The 20,686-nt window shown below is 44.5% G+C and overlaps 1 protein-coding gene across 8 annotated transcripts in view; it reads right to left on the bottom strand.

Moving 5' to 3' along the window:
* AFDN (afadin, adherens junction formation factor) overlaps nucleotides 1–20,229 on the bottom strand; it is a gene marked incomplete at its 3' end in the record, with an annotated part of 113,258 nt that extends 93,029 nt beyond the window's left edge. For 6 of the 8 annotated variants that reach the window (XM_081140527.1, XM_081140528.1, XM_081140525.1 and 3 more), the window contains exon 1: nucleotides 20,080–20,229. In XM_081140527.1, coding sequence (XP_080996653.1) covers nucleotides 20,080–20,184 — 105 coding nt within the window. In that variant the 5' untranslated portion in view covers nucleotides 20,185–20,229. The remainder of the gene's footprint in view (nucleotides 1–20,079) is intronic. The other 2 variants (XM_081140529.1, XM_081140530.1) reach the window with 1 other exon arrangement.
* Nucleotides 20,230–20,686: the final 457 nt, after the last annotated feature.

Here is a 20,686-nt window from a genome sequence, read left to right as displayed (position 1 = left end):
AACAAAAGAAGGTGCTGCCAGACTATAAGTAGCTGGACTACATAGCTAAGTGTAAAAAGTCAAACTGTAAAACTCTCAAAATAAAACATGAAACATTCATCAAACAAAAGAAAAAATTGATGAACAAAACCACATTTCAAACGTTTTTAAATCTATGTGACAAAAGACACTATAAAAAGTGAAAAATCACAAACAAAAACAATTTGCAAAATACATAATGTACAAAAGATTAGTAATCAGAATTTACAATAATTCCTACAAATAAACTAGAAAAAGACAATGATTTTCCAAACAAAATCCCTGGAAAAAAGATAGACAAAATAAATAAGCAATTCACAGATAAACTCAGAATAAGCACAGACATTAGAAAACACATCTACTCACTGAACTCAAGGTAATATATATAATTATTATTCCATATACTCCAGCTTGTAAAAAGGTCTGAGGGTACTGAGGATATGGGGAATTCTGAAGGTTGGACTTTAAGTTGGCGAAACCATCTCAAAGATCAATTTGGCAGAACCTGGTAAATCATTATCTGTGCATGGCCTATATCCAAGAAATTACACTTGTAGGCAGGCATCCATCCTAAAACTTTTCACTAGTGCAGAAGGAACCATGGACAAGGGTGTCTATTAAATCCACACTTGTAACAATGGAAAAATATAAACGACCTGATCGCCCCTAGACAAGAGTTGAGATAAATAAGCTGTGGTTCATTTGGACAACGGACTACTACAGAACAGTTAAAATCAACTATTATTTACCAACTTCCAGTTAGTAATTTCTTGAGAGGAAGAAAGGGAAAAGGAAGGTAGGCAGAAAAGTCCTTTGGCTAACTGTGTCTGTAACTTTTTTTTTTTTTTTTAATATATCTTTATTGATTTCAGACAGAGGAAAGGAGAGGGAGAGAGAGATAGAAACATCAATGATGAGAGAGTCATTGATCAGCTGACTCCTGCACACCCCCAACTGGGGATCGAGCCCGCAACCTGGGCATGTGCCCTGACTGGGAATCAAACCCCAATCACCTGGACCCTAGGTCGACGCTCAACCACTGAGCCACGCCCAGCCAGGCTGTCTATAACTATTAATTCCTTAAACTTTCTGGCCTCATTCAGCTGAAGGAAATGTAGGTAATAACGCATCCCTTGCTTACCTGGAAATTAAAGGAAATAACAGACTGGCTCTAGCACTTGAGTCACGGAGAGATGCGAAAGTGACTCAAATGCAAGGAAGCGGCCTGCAACCCTGCCGCCAGGGGAGAGCTGTGTTCCCAAGGTGCTCCTCCCACAATAAAAGAACTCTCCAAGGACAAAGGCTGTTAGAACCACCAGTCTACTGGAAGCTAGTCAGAGTTCTGTAGGACAAAGGTTCTCCACATTTTTCCAGTAATAATTCTCAAGAAACGGAAAGGAAGGAAAGGGAGAGAAGTGTCCACAAGGGAGTAAAAAACAAAAACCAACACCACAGATTCGATTTCCAAAGCCAGGACACAAATCTGCTCAAAGATAAAGCTCACTTCAAAGCAATGCTTTCAAATTGTATTAAACATTTAAACATTCAGGAATATGGGAATAACAATCTATTTTTTAAAAAGAAATGAAAACTGTAATGTGGTAGCCAAAGAAGACTCAGAATAAACATTAAGCCTCGGGGATGGAACATTTTTATTCCCAATTAAATCACCACCACCACCAGCACCACCATGCTCCCTCCTCCTCCCTAACTCTAGGCAATGCGGAAAAAGTTATGAACTAAATAGTACCTGTTCTCACATAATTTATAATCTAGACACCCAGTAATGACAGATGGTGACACACAAAAGAATTAAACAGTAGAGGGTCCAAAGGCCCCTGAGGGATGTAAGTGGGAGGGGGTACTTGAACAAAGCCCTAACTACAGGGAAAGAGCCTTCCAAGCAGGGGGAACAAGTGTGAAGGTCCCAAGGCAGAGCCTGGTTGGCAGTCAGAGAAACAGCAAGACCACTGTGGCCGGAGGGGGGGATATGGATCAGACCTCCTGGGAAGAAGGCGTCACACTGGGCTTTACAGGTATGTGAGTAAAATAAAAGCCAAAGCCATTTGAGCTTGAGCAGGAAAATTACATTCCTTAACGTTTAGAAGTGAATATGTGGAAAACAGGTTGCAAGAGGGCAAAGGTAGGCGATGGGCAAAAAAAAGATTAGGTAAGAGGTTACTGAAACAGTCCAGGTGAGAGAGCCTGACCTAGGCCAGCAGCAAGAAGTGGAGATGTAGGGAAGTGGTTAGATTATGAAAATATTTTGAAGGTAGAGCTGCTAGAATTTGCTGACAGATTAGATATGAAGTCTAAGAGAAAGAAATGAGTCATGAATGAATGAATAATTGCCAGGCTGTGGGCACCAACAACTGATAGAATTGAAATGCCAGATGTTTACCAAGATAGAGAAGACTGCAGGAGAAGCAGCGGTGGACTGGTGGGAAATTGAGAGTCCAGTTCTGGACACGTTAAATTCAGGGTAATGACCCGAGCCAAGAGATAGAAATCTGAACACATCAGCACTTAAAACCTTAGAAAGAAAGATCTCACCTAGGGAACGAGGATGGGGAGGAAGGGAGAGCAGGCCACCAAGTGGAGGAGGTGCCTCCTGGAGGAGGTGGAAAAAGGCGCATGGTGCATGGCGTAGGAGGGGAAGGAGAGGAAGAAGGAAGGACGAGACCTAGCAGAAGCCTCACTGATGACTTGGACAAGAGGGCTTTTGATGAAGTCAAGAGTTAGGCCCCTTAGGGCAAAAGCAACGCCAAAGTCCTGAAATTTAACTTTTGTCTTTAAACAACTTAAATTGAGCGGAGTATAGCTGTACTTCACTGGTTTTTTTTTCCTTCTTTTACAAATGACAGGTTCACATCAACCAAATAACCAGACAGACAAAATAACCATATAACTACTGACTGTCTTAACAGTACAGAAGCAGTCGGCAGAGTATGTTCAACAGTATGCAGTTTATACTTCCTCAGTTCTAATGACTTTTACAGTAATTCCCCCGAAAATGTCATCTACTAGGCTTTCAATATTCTGCCTTTCCCCAAATCACACAGAAGATTCTGTAAGATATACCAGAAAACAAAATCCCTTGTTTTTTTTAATACTAAGCATCCTTTTTAACCTAATTTATTTTCCTTACTGTGATATTTGTAGAAATAACAAACTGAAGATTATACACATCCTATCACAACAAATAGCAAATAAATTAGAAGGAAGTTTTAAGTAGTCAGATAACCTGAACTATTTACAATTATCAATAGTCTGATTTCTATAAAGTTCATGGCTTATTTTTGAACTTTTAAAAAAGTTTATGCCCTGGGCTTTTTGAAAAGTTTTTAAATTCATTCACTGCAATATATATATATGTAATTTCAATATAGTTCATTTTGAGAATTTTCTCAATGAATAAAGTCATTTAAGTAAAATTTAGTATTTTTATAGTTATATTGAAAATTAGGGACTTTAAAGCAAAATATCCAAACTAGTCAACAATGAAAGACCTCAGAAACAAGCCTCTTTCTGATACCGTTAAGTCTACTGGTAGAGAGTCTAATAGATCTGAGCCTGATTTAGGAAAAGACTGTCCAAATGCTAATAAAAGTGGTAATTACTAAATGTAAAAGAAGTAAAAGGAAACAGGTGCAAGTTACCAGCTGTAACTCAGTTAAGGTATTTCAGATTTTAGAAGTGCTCCCTTGGTCTTTTAATTACTTTTCAAGTACGCTAAAAATAAAGAAACAAATGAACAATTTTATAGCAAAAGATGCCATAAAATTAGAAGACCAAAATGACTGATAGGAAAAAATTTATAAACACAGGATAAAATGTTTTATAAAAAGCATTTTCATGTATCAATAAAAACAAATACTTCAAGAGAAAAACAGATACTTCTCATAAAAAGGAAGTATACTGGATGGTCAGTAAATTCATGAAAACTGGTCCACCTCAACGATGAACAAGGAAACGTTTAATTTGCAATATCCAGTGTTAGGTCAAGGGTCATATCCACCACAGTGGGGGTATAAACTGCAGGAGGCTTCCTAAATAACGCTTGGTAGCCTATCAAAGATTGTCAATGTGTACAGCATTTTACTCAAATTTCATTTCCAGAAATCTACCATGGAAATGCGTCGGTGAAGGAAGAAAGCCTGAGAACTGTTCACGGCAACGTTACTGAAACAGCGTATTCCAGAGTTGAAGTGCTCCCGGGTAACGGCTAAGGAAATAACTAGTACATGGAATATCACATAGCTATTAAAAAATAAGAAAGGGTTTTATATATACATACATTTATACACACATGGGAGAATTTCTTGAATAAAACATGTTGCAAAAAGTATACATCCTATGATCCTATTTTCATAAAATAAAATTCAAATATATACACACACATTCATTTCTAAGAGTACAGAATAAAAGTTCTTAACAGTGGCTACCTCTGGACATCTGAAACGGGGAAGGCGAGGAGACCTTCAAAGCTTCTCCACGGGCTCCAATCGAAAAACATGAACTAAGTTTTAAACCACACAAATCTTAGTAAAATACAGGTTTCTCTCTATCACCTGTTCTATAACTTATCTTTAGCTTCCTTCTGAGTAAAAGCACATCAGTCACCACTCATGGGGAAGAGCTTCCTCTACTGTTCAACTGCGTATCCACTGTCCCACGTACGCTGTTCTCCTTAATGTTAATGGAAGAAACACTCAAACCTGTGAAGAACTTTTGTGAGTTTATTTGAGCCAAGCTGTTGACTCCTGTCAGGAAGCAGGATCTCAAGGGACTGCGATAACGCCCCGAGAATGGCAACTGTGCACCTTGCTTTATCCATTACAATCAGAAAAGGAGAGAGGTCAGTGGGTTCCAAGAAATCCTCTGGTGATAGATGAGGGAGGCGGGAGAAAGCAAAGCCGGGAAACCTCTGGAATTGGATAAAATGTCAGTGCAGGATAGTTAATAGTCCACAATTAACAAGATAACAATGATAATGAGGGGATGTGGTGAAGATTAATCTTGTCAGCAGAAAATACTGCCTGGGGCATGACTACCCACCACAGACTGCTTTTAGTTTTAAAAGTTTTAATTTCAGACCATCCTTTGTGGTTACTTTAGGTCTCTGAGTTTGCAAGGCCACCATACAGGCCTTTCCTGAGCTTGTAAGGTTAGCATGTGACCCCTTTTCGTCCACATTAAGTTAGTCAGATACTGAAATGTTAACACAAAAGGCTCTCATCAGACTAGCAGGTCACAGTACCAGGTGAAAAGCGGCTGCCTATTTCGAGAATGAATCTACATTTTTTACCATGTACTATCAAGTCACTTCTCTCTGCAACGAGCTATATATATTTAATAAAATTTTGCTTTAAAATAAGATACTCAATTTCTAAAGAAATGTACACAAGCCCAGCAAGGTAGGGCCAGACTTTTGAAGCCTTAAACAAAAAGCTTCGAATGTACTCTGCTGAGCGTGCATATAATAGTCCGGACCTCACTGATCAACATTCATTAGTTTCTTAATATTCACAGTCATCAATTATCTACTGTGCATATCACGACCTCCTCTGGAGGACTCAAGATGCAGAAAGAATAGCACACAGCCTGGCCCTTGTCCTCAGTGACCTCAAGTTTCACACAAGAGCCCACGTGTTTGACAGTATCCTTGGGTATTAATGACTCCTCCTTCAATCTGGGGAATAAAATAGTTCTCTTACACTTGGTAACCAATTCCCAGGGTAGCATCACCATGCCCGTGGCTTGAACTGCCAGGAACTGCTAAAATGAGGTCTGGAGCCCTGGAGGTGGGAAAGCTCAGGGGAAATTAGCAGGACCTCTGAGTACAGAAGAGACTGAGAACAAAGTGATCGATGAGTTCATGAGGAGGAGGCCCAGTATCTCCCCACAGGCCAACCTGAGAGATGATGTGTTGTTGGAGCTCTAAACAAATCTCAGCTCTAAGCCAGCTACCCAAGTGCACTAATTCCTACTGGACGCCCAGTTTCTCTCCCTCTCTTCTCCTTGGCTACTGCTCACTGTATATTCCATTTCCTGAATTCCTCTCCTCCAGGACTGGCCACCAAAATCAAACACAGTTTTTGCTTTGTTTTGTGGCCTTTATTTGTAGACCATGGAAGATGACTAAACATCCATGTGTGTGGAAACATTACTAAAGATGGTTGGAGATGACCCAGGCAGAGGACTGAAAACAGAAGAAACCAGCATTTTCTGAGGAACACTTATCAACTGACTGCCAGCCTAACCTGAAAGGCAGTAGCAGACCTTGGCGCTGGCAAATCATCAATTGCCAGATTACCTGGTCCAGAAAACATATGATGCAGATTCTGTGATGACGGCAATAACACATCAACACAGTAAGATGGAACCAATATTTGAAATCCAGGGTAGATGTCCTGGCAAAGGAGAAGACAAAGAAGATGACAGCAAGGAGCAGCCACCAGGAAATCAGCCCGTCCATTAACTCCGCTTGGCAGAGTATCCAGTGACCCAGGAAGAACAGCACATTTTTTAGTGTCCAAACGAGCACGCGTAGTTTGAAGTCAGTAATTGTTAAGTAAGTATACTATGTCAGCTATAGTCGATATCAATTTGCCTCCCTGATCTCAAGATAATAGTCCCATACTTAATTACAGGCCTTTTTTATTGAAAAAAAATAAGTAGAGGATTGACTTCAACATTAGAATAGGTACGTACTTACACTGCCGAGAGAGAGGAGCAAACTGGAGTCAACCAAGAGGTAAGGGAAGAATAGAAATAGACTAGCGCCATTACAAAGAAAAAGGAGGAGGCAAATACAGCCTTCTGTGGTCCCATAATGGGTAACTGATTTTGGCAACTAGAAAATCAAGGCTATCTCAAGAAAAGCAGTTTAGTAGGGTAGTAGGGCTGGAAGCAAGAAAGGCAGGAATGAAATGAGTTAGAAGGTGTTAAGAGTAGAAAGCTCAGGCGCTGGCACTTTCTCTTTAAACCTTCCTCCAGACCCGGACAGCAGCACCCCCACCCCCACCCCCGTTCTGGACTCCGGTGCCGCCCCTCTCAGCGCGCTTGCCAGCTCCTCCACCTCCTCCCAGCCCAGGTGGCGTTCTCAAGCTTTCCGTTCTAGGCTCTTGTCTCTCTTCACACACCTCTAAGTAGTCCCCTCTGTGCCCTGCCTACCTCCCAACCACCTGCCACCATCACCTTCGCCCTCTGCTCCCCTCCTCTTGCTGTCTTTGCTGAAAACTTCTACCTGGACATTCACAAGCACTTCAAATTCAAGATATATCAAAGACAAACTTTTATCTTCCCATCCAAATCTAACCTACCACATATATAACATATATATATATATACATAAAATTATATTTCCCCCCTTAAATTCTGGGAATACCCTGGACTACTCTTCATTACTCTCCAAGTGCCAACTTCACCCCTGTAATTGTCCTTCTCTCCTTCCACGTAAATGGCTCCCTTAGTCCAGGCTTTCTCTCCGCGAGAAAACTGCCACCTAACCCTTAAGTCTCCTACCGCCAACCCTGTTCCCCTACAGTGTGCTGACTGTGGCCAGGTAAGACTTGCTGAACTACAAACCCCTTCACGTTCTCTCATTGGAACAGTCTAAGCTGGGCTGACAGGCCCATGAGAAACTGGCCCTGGCCAGCACTCCAGGGCATGGCCAGCCTCTGGCCCCACAGCCTCAGGCAGACGAGCACGACACTGTGCACACAGACACACAGACACACACAGAACCTCAGGCACACGTGATGCTGCATGCAGAACAAATGAGCCCAAGTCCTCGGTGCCTCACAGCACAAAGCTTTGTTTCTCTCTCGAGCTAACAGCGCTCTGTGGAGCCAGGACTCTGTTCCCTTCTTCCTACTTCTGGTGGCAAAGCTGAAAGCATGAGCCCCAGCCAGGGACACGCTAAATCATGAGGAGAAAAGAACCATGGAATGGGCTTGAAGCTGCTGCTCAGAGGGCACCTGTCACTGGCAAAACCTGGTGCCACAGGCAAGGGCCTACCCTCCTCACACAGGAGGAACAGTGAGTAATTAGGAGCCATACCACCTGCAAGTCACAGATGGGCCCTCACATTCACAGGTACGCACACATCCAAATCGACGATGTTTACCTGAGCTCTCTGCCTTTTCTCCACTACTTCCTACAAATTCTTCAGAGCTCAGAATAAACAGTTCCTAAAGTGAACTCAGTTAAACTGCGCTGACCTGTGTGTGGGGAAGGAACCCTTCCCTGTGCCGCCCCGTCTCGCCTCTTCACAGCACTGGGCACATCACACTTGTGTATCTGTGCAGCTTCCGCCACAATGGCAGCCCTACAAGTGTTTCCCTTGCTCACATCCACCTAATAGGCACCAGGTGAATACACACCTGCTGAGTGGATAATGCCCTCTGCCAGAAATGCCCTCCCTCCTATCCACACACAAAATTCCTTATCATTTAGTCATCTCAACAGTCTATAAAGATGTCCCTTCATCCAAACAGCACTTATCATGATGTCGCCATTTCTTCAATCTACCTTACAGACTAGAAGGGGAGCTATTTGAGAAAAGGACCATGTGTCCATTAACATTTGCATACTCAGCACTTATACTCTGACTGGCACATAGTAGGTGACTACTCAACAAGTGGCCTTGGAAATGGGAGACAGAGAGGGAGGGCCAGGATTCACCTCAGGGCCTGCAGTCAGTGCTGTTAACCACCTCTTAGGCTCCCTCTCTCCTAGTGGCACAATGGGTCCATTATAGTGGTAAGTCTGCCTCACTTCCTTCCTGGAGATCCCAGACTATTCTGTCCTTTCACTTCTGTAGGCCCAGTCCCTAACAAAGCCCAAAACACAACGCGCACTCAATAAACATTAGTGGGAGAATGAATGAATACTGCACTAGCCTAAGATAAAGCCAAGAGAAATGTTTAAATGTCAACAGTTTTAACTGGGCTAAGCCATGAAAAGACAAACAAACAAAACCAAATATGCAACAGAAGCAATTTCTTATACCACTGAGCCCATGATATAGGCACAAAACTATTTTCAAATTTTTTGCTCACAGACAGAAGTTCATAGAAGCAAACAATAACTATCGTTGTATTGAATGTAAAATCGACCCTGCTTCCAAGAATCAAGCTGGTGATACTAATCACATGCATTTGTAATCACATACTGAAGATAAAATGTCTAAAAATGTCATTACACTAATAAAATGCATTCTCAAAGCATCAGGAACTTGCTCAGAAGCTGTGCAAATCACAAACACATAACATTTGGTGGTTTGGGTACCACTTGGGGGAAAAAAATAACGTTTTAAAGTTAAATTATATTTTATGAGCCATAACAATGTACAGGCAAATGCTACATCAAACTGACATGAATAAGGAAAGTGCAGGGTAAAAAACAGAAGTCACATGCGTCTACTCATCCTACACCAGTGTAGTGAGCACAGTTCCCCATCACCACAAGCATGCATGTGCGAACACGCAGCTCTGCAACCCGAGTCAGGGTCCCTGATTCATACATCCCACCTAGAAACCTCCTCCACCCTTCAGTTCCTTACAAGAGAAAACACAGACCTGTGGCCAGAGAAGTGAGTCTGTATAATCTAAGAAGGTCTACTAGGCTGTTCCCTAAAACTGACATTTTGTCTGAAAATCCCCTTTTTAGTTCAGGAATGGCAAATATTTGTTTGATAGATGTTAAGGAACTGTTAGTAACAATCAAGGAATTCTCTTTTGAAATTCAAACATTACCTGGGGGGGAAGTCGTAGCTAATATGTAAACAAAACGTTATGAAATTAAGTTAACTGAGCCCTAGAAGTGATGAGAAGTTTGGTTGTGGAGTTTTAAGGGGCTGAGGTAACTCAGCAGTCAAAGGGGGAGGGAGGCTGAGAAGACGCACATCAACAGGGAAAGGGACAGTGTGAGTAGACATGAGACTTTCCCTACAAAACTCAAAATTAGAACCCTGCCACCAGAAAGGGGTCTGAAACCCACAGTGCCAGCACCTCGGGCGGGTCGTGCCCACCTTCCTTCCTGCTGGCACTGGAGAGCTCTCAGTGAAGGCACGAAGCACCCGACAGGCCCTTCACTCCTATTCAACTTCTGGCTGTTACAGGCTACACAGTTAGAAACTAAAACAGGGTATGCACCCTGCTGATACCAAACAGAGAGTCATCTTCTCAGATATACAGGATAAAGTTGTAATAATGGCGCTTCAAAATCAGGGTGAAAAATCAATACATTCATGAACACAGGTATATACAAGATCTACATACAGATGCACATAATACGATGTAAATATAACATAAGAGGTTTCATTACTTTTATCATGCTTGGGTTCTTCCCGAAAACTAAGCTCTAAATTACTCTACGAATTATTTTTCCATAAAACTTTCAAACACTGCTTTCACTGCAGTGATATTAAGTCTTCTGATTCTGCAAGCACAGTGGCTTAAGAGGAAGCTGTAGAGCCAGACTGCCTGTTCCTCGGCTCTGCACTCCCTCCAGTAATTTACCTCCCCCCTGTGCCCTGGTTTCTTCTTCCAAAAATGAGACTAGCACAAGCAGCAAACCTCAGAGGACTGCTGTAAGAACTAACAGATTATACACGCAAAGCATTTACACTAACATCAGACATGCAGGTAGTACACAATCATAAAATATCAAGTATGACAATTATTACCAGAATCACCTAAGTAGCTTTTTAAAACTGAGCTCCTGACAGACATCTGGCTGGTAAAAAAAACATAATTCAGTGAAGAAAATATCTTCAGGTGAAGATTAACAAAAAACAAACAAAACACAAGAAATACAATTCAGCCCAGCTGGGCGTGGCTCAGCGGTTGAACGTCGACCTAGGATCCAGGAGATCGGGGTTCGATTCCCGGTCAGGACACATGCCCGGGTTGCGGTCTGCAGCTGATCAATGACTCTCTCATCATTGATGTTTCTCTCTCTCTCCCTCTCCCTTCCTCTCTCTGAAATCAGTAAAGATATATTTTTTTTAAAAAAATACAATTCAGTAGTGGATAAAAGCACAAATAATTAATAACCAGATACAACTAAACATACATGCACACTTCAAGCATTTTCAAAATATTCTAGAAGCATATTATTTCCACAATAGAAAAAAATGTTTAAATGTATAATCTTACTACAGTGAAGTAAACATAACATTGTAAATTTTTTTCATGCTTTTCAGATTTACTGGTCTTAATTCTACTGTCCCTGACATTCCCAAAGTAACAATTTCATAAAGGTAATGATGCAAATGTTTTTTTTTAATTGAAATCAGCAAGTCTGGCATAAAACATATTAATGGTACCATGAACTCAACAAGGTCACCTTTGCCAAACTAGAATTAAAAACACATGTTAAAGTATTCAAGTCCTAAACATTAAACATTAAAAGTGGTGAAAACACTGTCCATGGTGCTCCTGGCAGGCTCCTCCTCTAGAATAAGCAGACGCCTAGCTGACCTACATAGGAATCCTTTACAAATTCACTTATTCAGCAATTAAGATTTCTTATCTGTATTTTATTATCCTGATCTATTAAAACAATGTTTATTAATAAACACATTTCACTAAGTCACTGCAATTACCAAAAAAATTTAGTAGTTATCTATAAAAATTCAAAATGAACTTATACCTAGCCATGAATTAAGAACACGTTATTTGTTGCAAAACAAGTTGCCACTGAGCAGCTAAATTAATCTTAAAATCTGCTAATTTTCAACATAAACTCAATATTCTAACATTCTGCTTTTACCACATCATTTAAAAAATATATCCATGTATTATTTTGAAGTATTAAAATTTTGTCTTGTACATGGCAGGTTTTAGAACATAAAGACTGTGCTTGTATGTCCATCTCTCAGGATATATAATAAAGCTTAGGGAAAATACAACCAAAAACAAGAGAAAAAGACATGGTTACACAGTTAACAGTTGGCATAATCCAGAGCTTACGTTTGGGAAGGGGAGACGGAAAGGACAGGCAAGTGCCAGAAAACACAGCCCACATCCAACACACATCCGACTACCACAGCCCTTGGAGTACACTGCACACCACTGTTCTCTGAGCTAGAAAATGACCCGGGAGTAGGAGTGGCCTGGGTTATAACCTGAGTCAATCTGTAGTAAAACTCCACAGTCACCACTCTAACTAGGTTGTGACCAGTATTCTTCAACAACAAAACATAAATGCTTGCATCTTACTGTTGACTAGTAAAAATTTAAATAGGTACTTATAAATACAGAAAATAATTAAATATATAACCATATGTGAAATAACAAATTAATACAGATTAGAATCTACCTTTCCTCATGTTACATACATTACAAAAGTTAACTTCATAGCCCTAGATGGAAAATACCACAAAACATAGACTTTAATATTTACATTAGAATATATCTTTTTTTCAATTTGCCCAAACCAAAATTCTTAAAACCCATCACTAAATATTCCGGGCAGCAGCTCTCAAACTGTAGTCCATGAATCCTTGGGTTCCCTCGGACCTTTCTGTTAACCGTGAGGTCAAAACTTTTCACACTGATACTCAGTGTTGGGCTCCCTTGCTGTTGGCATTTGTACTAACAGTCAAGGTGGCGATGGGTGAAACTGACAGCACGTTACTCAGCACAGATCAAGGCAGCAGCATCAGGCTGCACCAGCAGCGGATTTTTCTCTGCTATGCATTCACACTTCCACTTAAGAGTATCTTTGAGCCAGGCCGGCGTGGCTCAGTGGTTGAGCATTGACTAGGATCCAGGAGATCACGGTTCGACTCCTGGTCAGGGCACATGCCGGGGTTGTGGGCTCCATGCCCAGTAGGGGGTGTACTGGAGGCAGCCGATCAATGACTCTCTCACCATTGATGTTTCTCTTTCTCCCTCTCCCTTCCTCTCTCTGAAATCAACAGTCATATTTTTAAAAAATATATAATTTTTTTAAAAAAGGAGTATCTTTGATGAAACAAATGATTCATTTTTTAACCTTTCACTTGAGTACATTAGTTCAATATGCTACATGCCAAGGTGGGAAATATGTATAAAGAACTTCTACTTGAGCTACATACACACCAAGTTCTATGGTACCTCAAGAAAAGCACACATGCCATGCTGAGCTGTGGGTGAATGAGCACTTACTCAGGGACACCACGGTTACCTGAGAACAGCTGACAGACTACAGTCATGAAGGCACGGATGGATACCTGGTGGGCACTTTCAGTGCTGCCAATAATAAAATTTGAGCTTTGATAGGAAATTAAATTTTTGAAAACTTGTATCCACCACTGAGAGCTTCCCAATATTTAAGGTTTCTCAGATCAGTAGGAATATTAACAAATGTGACGTGTGATATTGTTTAAAGAAATTATCAGCATTTGAAAATCTATGTAAATTAGCAAACCAATATTTTCCAGATGGCCAATGCACTATAGCCCAAAGTCACACATGCGCAAAAGACTCAACATGCAAGACAAACAGATTCTAATGCAGCAGAATGTAAAATAGTTACAAGAATCTTCCAAAGGAGAATTAGTATGAGATGAAAACAGAGTTCTTGGGCTCAAACTAGAAACCTTCATAAAATGAATTCTTACTTTTATTACCAATGTCTCTTAAAAATAACCACCCCAAGTTTTGCCAACACAAAAAATCATTAATGTGAAAATGTAATGCAATGTAACCTAAGAAACCGTTAAAGAGGTTACGTAAAATCACAGTATATCTCACAAACATCTTTCTAGAAGTCTGGAGCACTGAGAAATTTATTCCAATATCAGTATCCACCTAAAAATAACATATTTGAAAGACAACTTCCCAATGTATAGAGTTTACACTAAGCCCGTAAATAGAACATTTTAAAAACACATGGTTTTTAAATATCTGAGCATGTCAAATGTGGTCATGTTGTTGCTCCCATTTCCTTTCTCCACGAAACACAGGGAACTAGATTCAGAACAAGAGAGGGAACCTGGCAATCTCAAGTCTCAGCACCAAAAGCTGGTAACAGTGGCATAAACAGAAATTATAACAGAAATTTTATTGGTTCTCCTGTAAAAAATCAGGAACTAGAATAGTAAGTAGGTGACCAAAGAGAGCACTACCATCAGCAAGCAAGGGCAAAGAGAAAGTACAGTTTCGGAACAAACAACTGGTTTAAATTTTCAAAGAAAAGTCTAATTTTCTAAACTTTTAACAGAACATACATGAACTCAAGCAAGAGTGCTATAAGCTACGATTCTGAATAATACAAGCCAACTGGACTTCTCTTAAGCAATAAAAATACCCAAACAGTAACAGATGAGCATTTTTTCATGTGCCCTAATTTGGGGGGTCACACTCTTTTACTATGAAAAACAATGAAACCTTCAGGTGGAGGTTTTGGAAGCAGGACAAACCCTCATCTGGAAACAAGCCGTCACACTGCTTTCACAACGGATGGCGGCGGAGCGAGACTCAACAGTGACACGCCCTCTTTCAGTTTGCTTCTGCCCTACCAAACGGAAGACGGTTTTAAAAACATGAGGGAAAAACCTGATACTCAGTGAAAATGGTTTTGTCCAGTCTGCCTACATCGACTGGGCACTAGTGAACTGAAGGAAGTTCAAAACTTCAGAAGCTGGAAAAAACAATAGTTTAAGCAAGTTCATCCTGTTCATGCCTAGAGCTGATGGAGACAATCCCAGGGTGTGCCTATTGTCCTGGTGGAGTTACTACTCACAGAAAAGTTCCACAGGGTCACCCTAACTATAATGACACTTAGAGAGCCAAGCATGCTGTATTAACCTACAAACAAGACCACACCAATTAACACAACAAAAGCTCACGTCTTATTTTACGTAATCCACACAATTTAATTTTTTTTAACATTAGTAACGTAAGTGTCTTCTGGGTAAAAGTGCAGAAATTTTGGCTGTTTTCCAGTCATAGTAAACTACTCCATCTCAGCTCCTCTAAATAATTTCATTCATGACGCACACTTGCAGCGAGCAGGTGTGAAACCTTGGCTTATCTCCATCCTTAGGAGCCCACCTACCCTGGGAAAACACTGTCCTGGTTTACAAACCATCTACTCCACATGCTTACTCTCACCTGAGAAAATACACCCACTTTCTAAATTAAATTACACTGGTTGTGGTCAACCACGTATGCCAAAACGTTGAGTGAGGTTTTATATTTTCACTATTGCTAGATAAAACAACCAGACGACTGAGCTAAGGAAACCAACATCCCTGCCCAGCTCTCCAGCCTGCTTCATTCAGTCCCCGTACAGGTCTAGAAATGTTCAGAAGAAGCTTCTGCCCATGCACTGCTCATGCACAAAGATGGTCTAGCTTTGACAACACGCCCGTGCCTATGTCACCTGAGACCTGTGGGGACACTGATTAGAAGCCCACCCATGGACTTTCAGGCCCTGTCAGACGGTCAGTGCTAGCCCCAGACTGGGGCGAGCCCGGAACTGGTCAAGGGGTCTGGAGGGTTTGCACAATGCTGATCATCGAACTTACAAGTATACATGTAGGTCCATCCTCACCCTGGGCATCTCCAAGACGAATGCCCACATCCTAAAAACCACCAATCAAGACAAAAACCAACACTCTACCTAACCTGAAAGTAACTTTCAATCAACAGATCAGTTTAGTTTTATATTCCATATACATTACTCTCATGTCCATTTTATAATAAAGATAAACATGTTTATATATAGCAAAATAATTGCTATACTATTTATTAGCATTTTCTGACATTATGCCAGAGTTTAAATCTGGTAAGACCATTTACGGACAAATTAACCTGTGCCACCAGAATTAACAACCAACACCGAGCAATGTTTTTACACACTGCAACTGCTCAATTAAATCCTCAAGAACAAAACCTGAAGCCCTTTTTCTTAAGCTTCCCACCAATTTGGTACCAGGCCCTGAGCCTCTGTGAAACATTTTTTCAGGAACATGAAAGAACTACTGTTGCTACTATTCTGCCATTAACCACATTCAAATGTAATGGTTCTAGAAAAGCCTGGAGTTAGAGCATTTACATGCCGTTAAGTCTATAAATTGCATCAGGTAAACTTATTTTTCACTGGCAGCAAGAGAGCACATTGGAGCTAGTATAGAAAGTTTCAATTTAAGACAACTAAACAATGTTAAGCAAGGTCTTTACCTCACTCACAAGCACACACCCATTCAAATATAAACCTTAACCAGTTCTTCCTGGAAATAAACTTCATAACCACCACTGAGGCTCAAGTTATAAAAACAAAAAAAGGAACAGATATGCCTATAAATGCTAAAATCACACCACGGCAACTATCTCATACATCAGTCACCAGAACGAAAGACCTCCACAGTACTGATGTATATAGTACAACTGCTGTTTTAAAGTAGTTTGAAATATAGTTAAGCTGTATGAAAACAGTGATAACCTAAGCGCTAGTCTGGAACACAGACTGAGCTACAGGTCATGCAATTATCACTCCTTCACCTGAGACTTTCTCCTCCCCCTCTGCTGAAAAGCCGGAAGTTATTTTCTACACACACCTCTGGTGATATGAATCACATTACTGCTCAAGATTAACCAGAGTTATTAAAATAACTATTTTAAAAGTATTAATAAAAAGCATTAAATATTTTTAAAATATTAACAAAAATATTAATGAAATATCTCATGAAGCAAAGTGGTCAACTGCCTAGCATAGTTTTTGCATTTAGTTGTAACCTTTATACAAAAGAATGAGACTTGAAAACATAAGTCCTTAATATTTAATAACCTAACAGATAATTTCACTGTTTTATAAAAGCATACATCCCACAAGACGGTCTTGTCAATACACAATGAAAGCAATATTCAATATTCTTTCCACAAAACATTTATTGAGCACCTACCATATGACAGACATAAGAATATTTTCCCCACACTACATAATTAGAAATCCCTAACAGAAATAAAACCTTAACATTATAAATAAGAAATGGCCAGGACTAAATAGCTTCAAGAAACTTGTATTATTATGAGCTACAGTTTTCCACAATAATCAAGAAATTAATTCAGCTTAAAATCAATCTCCTGGTGAAAATATGTCCATGCTGAGTTTAGATCATCAACTCTCATTTGAAAATTCCAGAAGAATCTAGAATCCAAGTGAGGAATGGGTTGAAAATATGCAATGATAAAACATTACCTGATTTTACTTTGGACACCCTCCTTTCACACAAATGTAAATATGAAGGAGAAAGCAAATAGATATAACCAGGTTGACTTTAAAACATATTCTGATTTTCTTAAAAAGTGAATGTAATCCAAATGCCAAGCTTATCATCTTCCTAAACAGAAATCGTGGAATTATCAGCGGTTATCAAGGCTGCCTGAAACCACCAATCAAAGATGATCAATGGAGCTATAACATCTGATAATAGATACTGATCACTGTACCTCCCAAAAAAGCAAACAAAAGAAAACAAACCACAACTATTCTCTCTCTCTCTCTCTCTCACACACACAGATTATTCAAATATATAAATATAAGGCTTACATCTGATTCCTACAAATCAAATTCTGCAGTAAATTTGCTCAACATCTGCTGAACATAAAGGCCAGTAGAGTGCTAGCAGTCTTGTGGAAAACTAAGAAATATAATTTGTGATGGCCTATAGAATAAAAATTCATCATGATGGTAAAAAATTTCAGACAAGTTTAGATAAGGCAAATGGAAACTGTTGGCCTTGAAATATTGGTTTAGAGAATTAACATAAAATAAGTTTACCTACATCATAATGAAAGCTACAACACATTAAATACAAAGCTTAACTTCCAAGACCAGAATAAATTTAACAGTATGCAAAGGATCTCTAGAAACACAATAGAAAATAAGACCTAGATACTAGACAGCAAAAAAGACAAGAAAAATAACACACGGACATTTAAAAACAATTCATTTAGGAAAAGCCTTCTAACAAAATCCTGGAGATCGTTTCTAAAAACAGAAATATTCAGGTATAAGAGGGAGGAAAACTACAAAATGAAACTTTTGTTCTGTTTCAAAACACGGACAGAGCAGCATTTCGCCTGCAGGGTGACTGAGAAAGGCGGCTCCAAAGGACAGGCCGAGTTTACTTTAACTACTACCCATATCCTATCTAAGAAAACAGAGGAAAAGTTCCAACTGAGCGCTTATAATGAAATCAATGAACTGTAATCTGTTTCTGATTTAGGATTTTTAAAAACACCAACTCAATTTAAAATCCAGAAGAGTAAATGATCTATTACTAAACTGAAAAAAATACTCCTTTTCTCAACCAGACTTGGGAAATCCAAACAGGAAAACAACTATGTACCAAGATAATATTTTACACGCGAATTTTTTAAACCAGAGACAAGGAAAATGAACTCCTTATTCTGAGACGACGCGGCCCGGAGGCCAGATGACTGCGGGCACCTCCGAAGCCAGGCTCACCTGAGCGCCCGCAGAGCCCTGGGCCCCGAGGCCGCAGGTCAGCGCGCCTGCCCGACCCCAGAGGTCAGCGCTCGCCCCGCCGCGGGCTGCAGCCTGGAGCACCCACCTCCGCGGCAGCGTCCTGAGTGGAACCGCGGGTCACGCACCCGCTGCCACTGGGCCTAGTCCACCCCGACCGGCTCAGAGCGCAGCGGCGACCACCGCTGCCGGGCGGCGACCTGCGGCGGGGAGGCCGGGTCCGAGCGCGGGTCCTGCTCCGCCGGGGCCCGAGGGCAGGGGTCGCCCGTGGCAGGGCCGCCGCCGTCCGGCTCGGCGCGCATCCACCCGGGACAGAGGCGGCCCTTCCCGCCACGGGAAAGGGAGCGCGGCGGAAAGGCTGCCGCTTCACTCGGGAGCCACGCAGGGCTCGCGGCGAGAGGGGCGCGGCTGGGCGGACGTGCCGGGGCCCGCGGGCGGCACACAGCTCCCTCCGAGCCCGGGTCTGCACAGGGGCGCCCCGCCCAGGTCACCCGGGGCACAGCCCGCCGAGGGGCTCCGCGCTCGGGGCTCAGCAGCCCGCAGGCGGCGGCGGCGGAGCGGTCCACGGGCGCTTTCCGCGCACAGCCCCCCGGCGAGCGGGGACTCAGCCCTTTTCCAGAAAACTGCGGCTGTGCCCAGCAACCGCCTTTGTCCCGGCCCCGGGCGAGGGAGACGCCCCGCTTCTCAGGGGGCGCCCGGGACCCGCGGCGACCGCGCGGCCCGGGGTGGCGGTGACCCGGCCCCGCCCCCACCGCCGGCCCCGCCCCCGGCCCCGGGCCCGGGCCCCGCCCTCGCGGCCCGCGGACACCGGACCAGCCGCGGGGGGAGGGGCGCGCCCCCGACCGGGCGGCGGGCGGGCAGCAGGAGGGCTGACCCCCCCCCCCGGGCCAGGCCCCGAGCCTCACGGCGAGTCCGCAGGACGCGAACAACTTTCCTGGTACCTGCTCGGCTCCCGCGGCCGGTGGCCCCCGGTTCCCAGACCCGCGGGAGCAAAGCACCGCCGGTCACATGCTCTCAAGTGACAAAGGTCCGTGTGGCCCGCAGTCCGCGGCGCCGCGATCCCCGGCCGCGGTCAGGGCGCCGCGGGATGAAATAACGTCCGACCACGCCCTCCTCCCGCCGCAGGACGCGGGCGGCTCCGCAGACCCGGCCCCGGGCCGACCCTCACCTCCGACCCAGGTCCCACCGCCCGAGACCCCGCCCCCGGCCCCCGACATCTGCCCGGCCCCAGGCCCGCGGCCCCCACTCGGCCCGAGACCCCCGCCCGGCCCGTGACCCCGACCCCGACCCCGGTCCCGGCCCCGGCCCAAGACCCCCACCTCCCGGCCCAGGTCCCCACGGAGCCCAAGACCCCGCCCCCCGCGTCCGCCGGCCCGCGGCGCCCTCCCCCGGCCCCGGGCACAGGTGACCGCGCTCCTCCGCGCCAGCCCGCGCGGCCACCCGGGGCGCGGGGCGGGGACCGCGGGGCCCGCGGGGACGGGGGCGGCCGGCGCGGGGGGCGCCGGGGCGGGGGCTCCGCGGCAGGAGGGGGGCTCGCGGGGGGAGGGGACGGAGGCCGCGCGGCCCGCGCACCTCGGTGGGCTGGCTGATCTCGAACAGGTCCAGCCGGTTGGCGTTCCAGTGGTGGATGATGTCGGCCAGCTTCCGCCGCTCCTCGTCCCGGCCGCCCGCCGACATCCTCGCGGCCGCGCTCCCCCGCCGGGCGCCGCGGGGGTCGGGGCCGGGGGCGCGGGCGCGGGTGGGGCCCGGCCGGACCGCGCGCCCACAGGTCCGCGGGCCCGGCTCCCCGCGCGCTCGCTCGGCCGCCTCCGCGCCGCCGCCCGCGCTCCTCGGCTCCCCGGGCCCCGCGGGCTCCTCGGCCGCCACACGCTCCGCGCCCCGGGCTCCGCGGCGCCTCACCGACCCGCCGCCTCCGGCTCCGCGGCGCCTCAGCCGCCTCAGCCGCCCGCCCGCTCCCGCCCGCCGGCCGGTGTGCGCCCCGAGCGCCCGCACGCGCCGCGCCGCCCCGCCCGCCGTGCGCGCCCCCGCCCCGCGTGCCCGCCCCGCGCACGCGCACGCGCCGCACCTCGGGCGGCCTCCGCTAGGTGCTGCTGCGCGCGCCGCCTCGCGCCGCCGCGCCCCCCGCCCGCGCAGCCGCCGCGCCCGGACCGCGCGGGGGGCGCGGGGCTCCCACGGCCGC

This window comes from Miniopterus schreibersii (assembly GCF_964146895.1).
Source record: "Miniopterus schreibersii genome assembly, chromosome: 6".
NCBI classification, from domain to species: domain Eukaryota; kingdom Metazoa; phylum Chordata; class Mammalia; order Chiroptera; family Miniopteridae; genus Miniopterus; species Miniopterus schreibersii.
The sequence above is the reverse complement of the archived record's forward strand: the minus strand, read 5'-3'. Positions and strand labels throughout refer to the sequence as shown.